Consider the following 12,268-nt stretch of genomic DNA (forward strand, 5'->3'; position numbering starts at 1 on the left):
CAAAACTTGCGACACGACGTAACTCGGCTTGTAACCGTAGCATATCGAAGCAGTGTGCTCACGTGATAGAGCGGCTGTGTTTATTTGTAGCCTCGCTAGCAATCCAGCATTTCATCTCCGAGGAAGTTATCCCAGAGAGAAGTAAAGCAAGTGTGTAAGTTCATCTCTGAATGTTTGTAAAGCGTACCTACGTTAAGCTTAACAACCGATATATGGAGCCTCTTCTCTCTCCCTCTCTTGCTGCTACTTCAATCGTGAAACTGCTTAATGATCAGCTGATCGGCTTTTCTGTCGCGAGTCCATCTCTCTTCTTTGTTTTTGGCCCACTTTGCACCAGAAAGAGGAAACCAGCGGCTGAACAACAGCAGCACGTTTAACCTTGATAAGCTGTTGTTAGAATTTATTTAATATTACTTTCTAGACCAGGATCCTTTTCTACGTAGCTGACGGCTGGTAACTGTGCAGGGGCGGATCTAGCAAAGTTTAGCCAGGGGGGCCGATAGGGCATTAACAGGGAAAAGGGGGCACAAAGACATACTTATCTTTCTTATTCTCATTTAAAATGTCTAGCTTTTAATAAATAATTATCTGAATCTTACACCCAAAGTTTTAATCTGATGTAAAATGTATAGAAGTCCATTACTGTATATAGTAACTGTTAAGTCTAATATACCCTAGTAAGCTATAGTACTTTTTCCTTTGGGAAAGTACCATCTGTGCAGTCTGCAATTCTGTAGAAGAAAGATGTTGAATATATTTAATTATTCTTGAAAAATAATTTATTTCTGTGCATTTTTTTCACACTGCATCAAATTAAAGTTGATTACGTCGATTAAGCATCATGAGGTGGAGGGTGGGGGTGGTTCCCTATATTTTTTTTTGCTGGGAGTTTGCAACCCTATTAGTTAGGTTGCTTAATATTTCTGCTAAGTACTCTTTAAAATACCAGAATAGGGAGGATGGAGTAGGTTTAAGTTAGGTAAGGTTTATTAGATTGATCAGTGTTGCTGAACTATGAAATATTTTGGGTGCAGTGTATTTTTTACATACAGGTATAACAGAATAGCTTTAGTGTTGTTGTTTATTTAAACTTGAGTATGAACTTATACAAAATGCAGCAAGATATTTAAAAAAACAGTTTTATTGATTAAAAAACACACTATATCGGATTAATATCGGTATCGGCAGATATCCAAATTTATGATATCGGTATCGGTATCGGACATAAAAAAGTGGTATCGTGCCATCTCTAGTTTGTATGTTCCCTATAACCTGTATTGTGAATGATTCGAACTGCTTTTTTTTTGAAGAGTAAAAAGTGAATGTAATGTCGTTTTATAGTTGTTGCCCCAGACCTCTGCATTGGTCTGCACTGTCAAAACATACCACAGGACGATTTTGACTCGTCCTGTGATAGATCTGTGTTTGATCCCTTCATACTGAGATAACCATTCTCTTACTTAATTGCTAGGAAAGTACCATGTGGGTGTGCACACTGTAGGTAGCTTCATTCTTCTGCTGTTCTGGACCTTTGGCTGAAATTTCACCTCATTGTTGTTCTGTTAGATTTTCTAAATAGATGAAAGATTCATATAAAGAGACCGATATGAACCTGACTCAAGCAGCAAATGAATGTTTAGAGCTTAAAATAGATTACAGAATTCAGCCTACAGAAAGCATTGTTAAGATATGCTTTCACTTTTCTTACAGCTCTTGTGAAAAACATTACTGAAGTTTTCTTGTCGGTAAAGTGAACTGTATCACAAAACCTCATATTCTGTCGCAAAAATAAGGCACCTAAATAATCTCTGCAACTAACTACAAACTTCTAACAAACTATTTTTCATTTTCAGTAACTTTCCAGAATGTGTTCACTTGTATCGGTTTATTTATATATATTTTAAACTTAGTTTTCACATCTTTGTTAATAATAGTGGAGTAATTAATAATACTTATGAAGTGTGATGACTTACAATCAGGTAGACGTCTCAGCAACAATGTGTTTAATAAGTTTATGGATACATTCTTTTTTCTAGTCTGGTTTTTACTTTATTTCAGTTAAAAGAAAAACAGCATAGTTTTTTTCAAGTTTCATTCTACTTGATATAATGCACCTAATATGATTATAGAGTGATGGATCATTAGTAAGGCATAGTTCAGCACTAAAAACAAGGATAAGAGTAATGCAGACTTCAAGCTCTGCACTAACTCTAAGAACCAAAAATGTTCAGCAGTGCGTCACATCTGAAAATGTATGTGAATGTATGTATGTGTGAAAAGTGCTAATATCACTGTTCAGCTTTACTGCACAGTATGAATAATATGAAAGGGAAAACTGAAGTTTTGCTACTGAAACACCAACATATCAGCCAAAGAAGTGCAGTTTTATAACTGACCTGATATCTCTGAACTGACCTCACAGCCCATTGTTCATTCAATGTGCTGGTTTCAGATATTGTGCAATGTACTGTTTATAAGGTTGGGAAACCTGCAGTCAGCTGAGACTGAATAAGTCATTTGGATGAGTAATAAAACATTTCTCCCACTGATCCTGATTCGTCACAGCAACACATCTCAAAATAATTCTTCTCTTACTTATTCGTACTTATTTATAAAAGTACCATGTGGGTGTGCACATTGTGAGTAGCTTTTGAACCATCCTAGTGTTCCAGGGTTTTTCTACTTTTCCACCTCCACCACTAGTTAACTCGCAGGGTTTACTGCTTCATGAGGGTTAATGCCAGTATATACAGTAGTCAAGTATCATGTGAAAAAAAATGACGTAAAATCTGAAACAAAACCTTTTTCTTCAAATTTATCTGCTATCATGGCAATACAGACAAAAATTTCTGAGGACCATTACCTACAAGAAGTTAGCACTGGAAGTTTTGGAAGGGAAAAGATAGTCCAAGCTGGTACTGTCAAGAAGCGCTGTGTGGCAGGCAGGAGCTGAACCCAAAATGCAGGCACTCAGGCACGAGGTTTAAACACAAAGAACTCAACTTTATTTGCTGGCAGGGGAAAGTCATTCAAAAGCAAACTAAACTACACTGGAAAATCACAACCTAAAACTCACAGGGAGACACAAGGAGATCCACACAGCAAGAGGGACGACGTGACACTGACTCAGAGAAACACAGGGTTTAAATACACTGGGAAGTAACTAGGGGAATGAGACACAGAAGGAGGGCACAGCTAGGAGAAATCAGAAGTGACGAGACAAGGAAGCAAAGCAGGACACATTCACATAAGACACAGACCTTCAAAGTAAAACAGGAAGTATAACACAGAGACGCAAACTTGACACGGTGGAGACAGCAACTAAGAAACACAGAGACATAAACCATAAAGCAGAGAACTCTAAGAAATAAAATACACAGAGGGAAATACTAAGCATGGAACACAAGAAACTAGACTCGAGGGAGTAACAAAAGACCAACCATGAGAATATAATTCACAATACAGAATGACAGAAAACACAAGAAACTCAAAACATGCAAAGACACAGACCAAGAAACAGACTTACACCGAACAGAGGGGGCACAGAGAAACATGAAGGGGCAAGGGAGCAAAACTAGAAACCATAGAATAAATCACACAAGTACAAAACACAAAAATCACAAAGAATTAAAAACGCTGGGTCAGGAGACCCAGGATCCTGACAGGTACTCACAAGGTGTACTTAATAAATTGGCTCATGTTTGGAAATACAAACCCAGTTCCAAAAAGGCTGGGATGCTATGTAAAATGTAAATAAAAGCAAAATGCAATAATTTGCCAACCTCATAGAGTCACATTTTATTCACAATAAAAGAAATTAAAAACATAAAACAAATAAACGGAGAAAATGTTCAATTCTAAGAAAAATATCAGTTTATGTTGAATTTACTGAGAGTCGTAGTGACTGAGACAGAAAGGGGCAGCATCAGCATCAAGCATGTGCTTAATGCAGCAGGACGGCACAGTTGTTCCCATTTGCTTTATTTTCAAACATCAAGAGTGGAACTTGTGACTTCTACTATGATACCAAAAAGTCAGGAAAATTTTTATTAAGATGAGAACTCTGCTTTACTATCATGACTATATTACCACAAAAGCTGTCAAATAAAAGTCCAGTCACAATGCAGCTGTAAATGTATTCATTTTTCTATAAAACTATGTTACTATACTGTATAAGAGTATTAACTACATTACAAATGTATCCTCTGTCCCGTAGGTACAAGATGCAAAGCCCCAATCACCCACAACAGACATCGTTACTCAGAGAGCTGTGATATTTGGGGCACCTTGGATGGAGCGTGCCTGTATTAAAAGTGTTTGCTCAGGCTGTTAAGTTGCTCCAGCTTCAGGAAGGGATTCCACAGAAATGAACACTTCCCCTGTTAAAAAGAAGAACATATTTATCGCATTATTAACTCTATTGGTCAGATTTACAATGTAAGCAAAACTTAATGTTGTTGCAACCACAGAAAAGGCCAAATTTCTGAACACAGCAATAGCAGCATAGAAAAAATGATGATGATGATGAAGCAACAGTTCTACTTAATAACAATCTATGCTATAATAAGTATAGGAACAGTTTTTTAAGGATTCTCTTGAAAACAGAAAAGAGACAAAGTCATGAAAGGTACTGAGTGCTGGGCACACCGAGGCTTTCAGTTTTAGATCAGAATATGTTAGAATATGCACACTTCCAACAAACTCCTTACTTTGACACACAGTGATGTATGCAGCAGACTTCTTATTGTAGTAGATGAATCCACATATTGCAATAACAAATCCAATCACGAGTCCACACAGTCCAACAGCTATCTGAGTTCGTTGCGCCACTGGGAGGGAGGGATCTGAAACAGTGAGATAAAAGTGAAAGTTGTAATTATGCAGCTTCAGTTTTATCTCTCTAACTTTAACTGGCATCACAGCAGCAAACTTACCCCAGACCACAAACATCGGCTCGGAGAGACCAAGGTGTTCGACCATGCAGGCAATTTTTTCTCCTGAAGTTGGGATGTACTCCAGGTAGGAATGAGTCTGGTAGTACCAGTCACCATTAGGCATCACGTCAGAGTAACTGACATCTGTGGTCACCTCCTGGCCGTTCCTCATCCACATCATTCTGATTTGTTTTGGATAAAAGTTGTAGGCACTGCACACAAGTGTGGATGTGTGCTCGCCATTAGGCCTTTTCACTGATTTTAGTTTGACAGTGGGTATAGTTGTCAGATAATCTAAAAAAAAAAAAAAATACGTAGTGTAATATATTGTAGCTGAGTATGTTGTCAATTATGACATACTTAGAAATCAACTGCAATGTCATGCAACTGAGCAAAACTCATAAAGCACTATTGTTATTTACAGTAAAACAAATATAATAATCTTATGACATCAAAAATGATCATAAAAATATTTGATGTAAAAAGTTCACAGCATCAAAACCCTATTTAACATTTGATTTAAAACATTATTATGAAACAAATCTCTTACCTACGGATTGGATGGCATCTAACCTGTCCGTACACAACAGTTTCCTTTCAAGCATTCTTGATAGTGCATCAAAGGGATCACTGTTAAACCCTTTTACTGCTTCAATTGAATACGCTGTGAATCCCGTCCAGTTGCCTCTTGTGCTGTTGTACTCCACCATCAAGTTCTTATTAAAAAAAACAGTTGCTATGTACTCAGTTTCTTCAAAGTGTGTCCCTTTGAATGTACAGCATCCTCTCGCTTGGTAAAAGTCTTCATCTGTGAGAACTGAAATAAAAGGAAAGAAATGTACTGATGTTAAAAATAATAATTAGAATTTAATATTTCACTGATTTGTTCAAACACAAAACTCACCCAGACTGAAAAGAGAAAAAGCCACAAACAGGATAAACTTATGTAAGTGCATGTTTCATGTGTCTTGTAAGATGATACAGGAAGAAGACTTAATCTGCAGCATTGACATGTTCACCAGAACGAGGAAGTGAAAGCAGTAGAAACTCCCTCTGTCCACTACATTTATCCTTTGTTCAGCTAGCACTTGTTTGTGCACTAATACTAAATGAAGTGACTTATATGGAGAATTAAACTGTTGTTTGACAATCAGAAACAGTAGAGAGATGTGGGAGCATTTTGTGTTGAGACTGTAAAGAAGAATGTTTTAAACTGTAGATTAAATGTGCATAACTCATAAAGATTTGACAAGTTGGTTAGTTTCCTCACCAAGTTTTACTTCATGTTACAGCTGAATGTTTTCTGGCTTTCATTCTTCTGCTGAAATTTCACCTCGTTGTTCTGTTAGATTTTCTAAATAGATGCTAAATAGATGAAAGATTCATATAAAGAGACCGATATGAACCTGACTCTAGCAGCAAATGAATGTTTAGAGCTTAAAATAGATTACAGAATTCAGCCTACAGAAAGCATTGTTAAGATATGCTTTCACTTTTCTTACAGCTCTTGTGAAAAACATTACTGAAGTTTTCTTGTCGGTAAAGTGAACTGTATCACAAAACCTCATATTCTGTCGCAAAAATAAGGCACCTAAATAATCTCTGCAACTAACTACAAACTTCTAGCAAACTATTTTTCATTTTCAGTAACTTTCCAGAATGTGTTCACTTGTATCGGTTTATTTATATATATTTTAAACTTAGTTTTCACATCCTTGTTAATAATAGTGGAGTAATTAATAATACTTATGAAGTGTGATGACTTACAATCAGGTAGACGTCTCAGCAACAATGTGTTTAATAAGTTTATGGATACATTCTTTTTTCTAGTCTGGTTTTTACTTTATTTCAGATAAAAGAAAAACAGCATAGTTTTTTTCAAGTTTCATTCTACTTGACATAATGCACCTAATATGATTTTAGAGTGATGGATCATTAATAAGGCATATTTCAGAACTAAAAACAAAAATAAGAGTAATGCAGACTTCAAGCTCTGCACTAACTCTAAGAACCAAAAATGTTCAGCAGTGCGTCACATCTGAAAATGTGATATCACTGTTCAGCTTTACTGCACAGTATGAATAGTATGAAAGGGAAAACTGAAGTTTTACTATTGAAACACCGACATATCAGCCAAAGAAGTGCAGTTTTATAACTGATGTGATATCTCTGAACTGACCTTACAGCCCATTGTTCATTCAATGTGCTGGTTTCAGTTATTGTGCAATGTCCTGTTTATAATGTTGGGGAAACCTGCAGTCAGCTGAGACTGAATAAGTCACTTGGATGAGTAATAAAGTGTTTCTCCCACTGAAAAAGCTATGTTCAGATGAACAGAATCAACATTTAACGATTTACTTACTGGAATAATTGAGCATGCATCAAGACACGTTTCATAACAGTTTTTTTTCTAGAAAGACTCAAATCTGTGGGACTAGTGCGTTCATAATGAAAACTGTCAATCACCACTGGTAATTTTAACACAGCATATAATAGTGATACTAACTTATACAAAACATAATGACAGTGAAAATATTTTTTTATTTATTAATGAACTTTAAAAAGCCAATGAAACATACAGTATACAGCCATTACATAAGTGCTGCAAATAAGAGACAGTTCAGGTTTTTTCAGTAAACACAGATGAAAGTTATGCGCATTGGGAAACAAACTAAGGACTATGCAATCTGAGCTCTATACAATATGTAGTATACATCTCAACCAGGGGGACCAGAGTGCCCTGCTTTTAAAAAAAAGTAGGTTCCTATGAAAACTCCAAGCAATCCAAGACTCAGGCCAAGTCCACAGAAGACAGCTGGACCTTTGCTGATCTCATCTGTTTCAACCTCTGCAGAGGACAGCAGAAAGAAATGATGAATTCTAAACATTAAATCGTATTATATGTGCTAAAATATCTGAAGCTTCTTTGTTCTCACCCCAAAACCTGGTCTGAGGCTCATCCAGCGCTTCATGTTCCACAGTGCAACTGTAGATGTCTCCTTTCTCTGGCACAAAGTTGAGGTAGGACAAAACATAAGAAGTCCCATCAGGATTGGACAAAATTTTGATGAAAGGGTCTTCCACTGTTACTTCTACATCATTCTTGGTCCACTTAATGTTGATTGAAGGAGGAAAGACGTGGTTGATGAAGCAGATGAGGGTATTATCTTCCCCTGTTATCACTTCATCTCTGGGGTAGATGATGAATTCTGGTGGTTCTAAATTAAATGAACACATGATTAACTTAAATTCAACTTTCTGGCTTTTGAAAAAATAAATCTAATCTGTACTAAAAAGTCACAGCATTACCAGTGAAATATGAACAGGAAATATAACAGTTTGAGTTTCACTGACCTTTTTTCTTTATTACGGACTTGTCTGGCTTCCATCTGTAGATGTCATTTCTGCATATACTTCGATATAATACTGTATATTTGTAGGCGTCGGGTGAACGGAAACTTTGGTGAATTTTGCTCTCCCAAATCACAAGATCTTTTTTAAAGTCTGCATAGAATACTTCATCACCATCAAATGCTGCACAGGCTTGAGTATCACTTGAGTCAAAGCATCCATAGGTGTAACAAAGTGTATGACTTCCTAGGATCAAGTGACAACACAGTTAAAAACACAGTGTTAAAATACTCTAAATTACGAAAACAATAAATCATAAATACAGCTTACAAGATGAAAGTTTACGGATGAACCAGTAACGGGAAATAATGATACCTACCTTCAGCCTCGACGCAGGCTGCTGTAGACAAAATAATTATAATTTTAAGGAACATATTCAGTCTGTACTTCTCAGTCTTTTGCCTTGTCTCGCTCGTCTTTAGTATTAAAAGTTACTGTGATGCATGACAACTTCCTCATTATTAAACAAATCATATAAATGTTGCTGGGCAGAACAGGGGGAGGGGAAGAGTCAAGTAGATCTTGCTGAACAACTTAAACTAAGATAAATACAATTTATTGAGCAAAAAATCAAATCCAAATAAACCTATTCACCGTGGTTACAGTTGGGGTTTTTTATGAGAGAGAAGCCAAAAATGCTCAAATTATCAGTTTTCACAATTTATCATTAAACATTTAGAATTTCAAATTAGTTTTACATGGTGCCATGGACCTCTGTCTCTCGGACTCAGAGACAAAATGCTGCTACACTCAGGCAGTAAACACTTTTATTGCGTGTGGTAAAACCAGAATGTTAACACGATTGGTCAGCAGTTGGAGACTTTAGACCCCATGTCCGACTCGTGTTTCTTCTTCTGCACCTTTTTGCACATTCCCTAACACCAGTATTCATAGCCCTGTTGTTCTCTAGAAGAGTCAGCACTAAAGTTTTATACCTTCCAAAATTACCCTACAATGCATATCTGTGTGCAATATAGGATCAAACATAATGTGTGATACAAATTGAGGTAATTGTGTAATTTAAAATAATGGGGGTACATGAGCTTAGCAGATATAACAGATGGTAAGTGTTGATGGCTAAAGTTGAGTTTACTCATCCTTAATAACCTGCAATTCATAGTCTTTACAAGCGGGGCACAAGAAGAGCTTTGAAGCTTTTGCAGGTGAAGCAGAATCAATGATCTGCCTGCTTGTTGTTCTTATAATAACTTCTAGGTAAGGAGGAAAAGCCACTGGGCACAGGGAGAGCCAACACCCGAGGAAGGCTGAACCCACAATCCTGCAATCCTAATTACTGTATTTAGTTAAATGCTGCCACCTGGCATGGCATTTTAAAATCAAGAGCAAACAAGTTCTGCTAACTTTCAAGTTACTTTTTCTGTTTCACAACATACAGTCAGGCTCGACACGTATTTAAACGACAACAACATTTTTGTAATTTTGGCCACAATACACCATCAAAGTGGATTTTAGAGCAAACAAATATTCATGTGATTGTCTAAGGAGCTTGGAAAGAAACGTGTCTGGACTTCTTTAAGTTGGACTTCTGTTTAAGTTGTCCATTTTGGACAGAGAGGACAGATGGTTTGAAAGCGGAGTGAAAGAAGTCATCCATGTCCACTGTGAATGACCATCTTTGAACAGAGGCAGTGGCTTACGACACCAACTGTCTGCCGTCTATAATCCAGTTTCAAGATCCCTCCCAGACGCCTTAATGCCCACTCACATCCTGGGCCATTTGATGTCAGGAAATCACATGATAGAATCAGGCTACACTGTAAAATGTAATATTGTGTTTAATTAAAAATATTAAATAGGCTGAACTCAATTTTTATCAATTTGTTATTAGAACTCAATTTAAATAAGTTACCAGTACTTTTTATGCATAAACGCTGATAAACTCGATTAATTTGAGTTGTCCTAACTTAGAAAAACTAAGTAAGCTGGAAGTTTTGCTTCTCAGGGCGGAAGGATGAAAGATGTGTTTTGAAAATGCCACGTGACTACCGTCCTCCTCCCTCGCGGATCAGTCCGCATGTTCACGGTGCATTTGTTATGGAATATGTTGAGCAAACCTGGAGAAGCTTCAGCTCAAGATATTATTGTTGTCATTGCTGTGGATCTTTACCTGATACACTGACTTGGTGAGTAAATGTTTACTCTTATTCAAACTGATTTGTGGCTTATCTTAGTTTAGCACCAGGTTTTAAATCTTGCTAGCTAGTTAGTGTTAGCCTAGCATTGCTGCTGCCGCTGGGCTCATGTTACTTAAAAATTAACACCACAGCCTTAAAAACCTTATATAAAACTATGTCGGTGAAATTTTCTGTTGATCGTTTGAAATAAATAAGTGAGATAAGAGCCCAGACAAAATTCTTTGGGAGGTGCAGCCGTTAGGAGTGGGATAGGTGTGGGGGGTGGATAACAGAGCTCTCCGAAAACTTGGAAGCACTTTTGCAAATATGTGATATTTTGATAAATTAAGTAGATATTTGAGCATTACATAGCTACATTCTCGCCTGAAAATATCTTAAAAGGTTATTTTGTGACCCAGAAAGGGTAGTGTGGGGAAAAGGAGGATCGCATTTGTCGGCCGGTTGTCAGAGCCTGTGCGTACTTGTAAGCGCGGCAATGGCGGAGGAGCGCGGCTAAGAAACTTATTACTTTTTCTGGGTCACAAAATAAACTTTTAAGATATTTTCAGGCGAGAATGTAGCTGTGTAAATTTCAAATATCTGCTCGATTTATCAAGACATCACATATTTGCAAAAATGCTCCGACGTTTTCGGAGACGTCTATTTTTTCATGCTTTGTGGCAGCTTTTGAACATCTGTGGCATCTATTAATGCCAAATCTAGCCTTTATTTAACAACATAAGCAAATTCTATGTTACAATGATTGCACAGCCATTAAGGATCAAATCAGTTTCTGAAATATGTTCTGTTTTTTCTCCCTCTGCTTGCTTCTTACTGTCTTTGAGGCTCGGGACCAGCACTCCTGTTGGACAGAAAGACATCAACTCAGTGGTAAGTGTTTTGGTTTTCCAATATATTAGCAACTGTCAGTGACATTTATATTAATCAGGCTGAACTTTAATCATACTTTAGATCAGCCTGTTTTACTTATTGTTGTATTTGTGCTTTGGTTTGGGGAAGTTGTTTCTTTACTGATCTCCAAAAGTTGAATCTGTTCATCTGGACGTAGCGTTTTGTGGAAGAAACGTCCAGATGAACAGATTCAACTTTTGGAGATTTACTTTCCTGGATGATTGAGAATGCATCAAGACGTTCTTTACTGATCTTTTCCTGTCTTCTGTTATTAGACTTGAGATATGACTGCACTATGCTGTTGCTGTGACTCCAGTTAATTCTACAAGACATGCTGTGTAAGTAAACAAACAACAACAGTTTGGTCTGCATTTCTTCAAACTTAGTTTAGAGGGTCTACACTGTATATAGTGAAGTCTGCAAGTTTTCTAACAGCAAAATTTGTTTTGTGCCCAAATCATTTTGCACATCATTAGAATGAAAGTTATTGGCCATGTTTGCATAGCCCTTTTTAAAATGATGCTTTCATGACATTATTGTGTGTTGCGTGGTGGTCACGGCTATCCAGACTGACAATTTGGGACTTTGAATGTCACCTCTCCGGTGGGGAGGGAGCCTGAGATTGTCTAAATTGGAGTCTGTTCTATACCAAATGCAGAAAAAAATGTTTTAAGAAAGCAATTAAGTTCATGTTCCAAAAAATATGATTGTTTGCTTGCAGGACACCAGGAGAGATGAGTCCTCCGTCACAGATGGTGTGGTCAGTGAAGATGGTCGCCTGCAGGTTCGAGCTCATTGCATCTCCAACCCACATCCACTGTCACTGTACTTAAGGGAAGTTAAAGACTTTCTTCTGCACCTACATTTGGATCACCT

General features: G+C 37.1%; 2 protein-coding genes across 2 annotated transcripts; both read right to left on the minus strand.

Annotated features, from left to right (window-relative positions):
* Positions 1–4,118: 4,118 nt before the first annotated feature.
* On the minus strand, positions 4,119–5,666 carry LOC134615951 (class II histocompatibility antigen, B-L beta chain-like). The gene is made up of 4 exons (XM_063460637.2): positions 5,485–5,666; positions 4,935–5,228; positions 4,710–4,844; positions 4,119–4,379 (listed from the first exon to the last, which is right to left on the minus strand). Exons 1-4 carry the CDS (start codon positions 5,642–5,644, stop codon positions 4,330–4,332), a joined length of 639 nt encoding a protein of 212 aa, XP_063316707.2. The 5' UTR covers positions 5,645–5,666; the 3' UTR covers positions 4,119–4,329.
* A 1,876-nt stretch (positions 5,667–7,542) lies between these two features.
* On the minus strand, positions 7,543–8,729 carry LOC134615667 (H-2 class II histocompatibility antigen, A-Q alpha chain-like). Its single transcript, XM_063460254.1, has 4 exons — positions 8,665–8,729; positions 8,289–8,531; positions 7,871–8,152; positions 7,543–7,782 (listed from the first exon to the last, which is right to left on the minus strand). The coding sequence occupies exons 1-4, from the start codon at positions 8,717–8,719 to the stop codon at positions 7,652–7,654; spliced, it is 711 nt and encodes a 236-aa protein (XP_063316324.1). The 5' UTR covers positions 8,720–8,729; the 3' UTR covers positions 7,543–7,651.
* Positions 8,730–12,268: the final 3,539 nt, after the last annotated feature.

Source organism: Pelmatolapia mariae, linkage group LG17 (assembly GCF_036321145.2).
Source record: "Pelmatolapia mariae isolate MD_Pm_ZW linkage group LG17, Pm_UMD_F_2, whole genome shotgun sequence".
Taxonomy (NCBI): Eukaryota; Metazoa; Chordata; class Actinopteri; order Cichliformes; family Cichlidae; genus Pelmatolapia; species Pelmatolapia mariae.

Coding starts and splice junctions, on each gene's coding strand:
- LOC134615951 (XM_063460637.2), bottom strand. CDS start 5,644: ATGGTGGAGTACAACAGCACAAGAGGCAACTGGACGGGATTCACAGCG. Junction 5,229..5,484: donor AGATGCCATCCAATCCGTAG/GTAAGAGATTTG, acceptor TTTTTTTTTTAG/ATTATCTGACAACTATACCC. Junction 4,380..4,709: donor ATACATCACTGTGTGTCAAA/GTAAGGAGTTTG, acceptor TCTTTTTAACAG/GGGAAGTGTTCATTTCTGTG.
- LOC134615667 (XM_063460254.1), bottom strand. CDS start 8,719: ATGTTCCTTAAAATTATAATTATTTTGTCTACAGCAGCCTGCGTCGAG. Junction 8,153..8,288: donor GTCCGTAATAAAGAAAAAAG/GTCAGTGAAACT, acceptor CATTTAATTTAG/AACCACCAGAATTCATCATC. Junction 7,783..7,870: donor GCCTCAGACCAGGTTTTGGG/GTGAGAACAAAG, acceptor TGTCCTCTGCAG/AGGTTGAAACAGATGAGATC.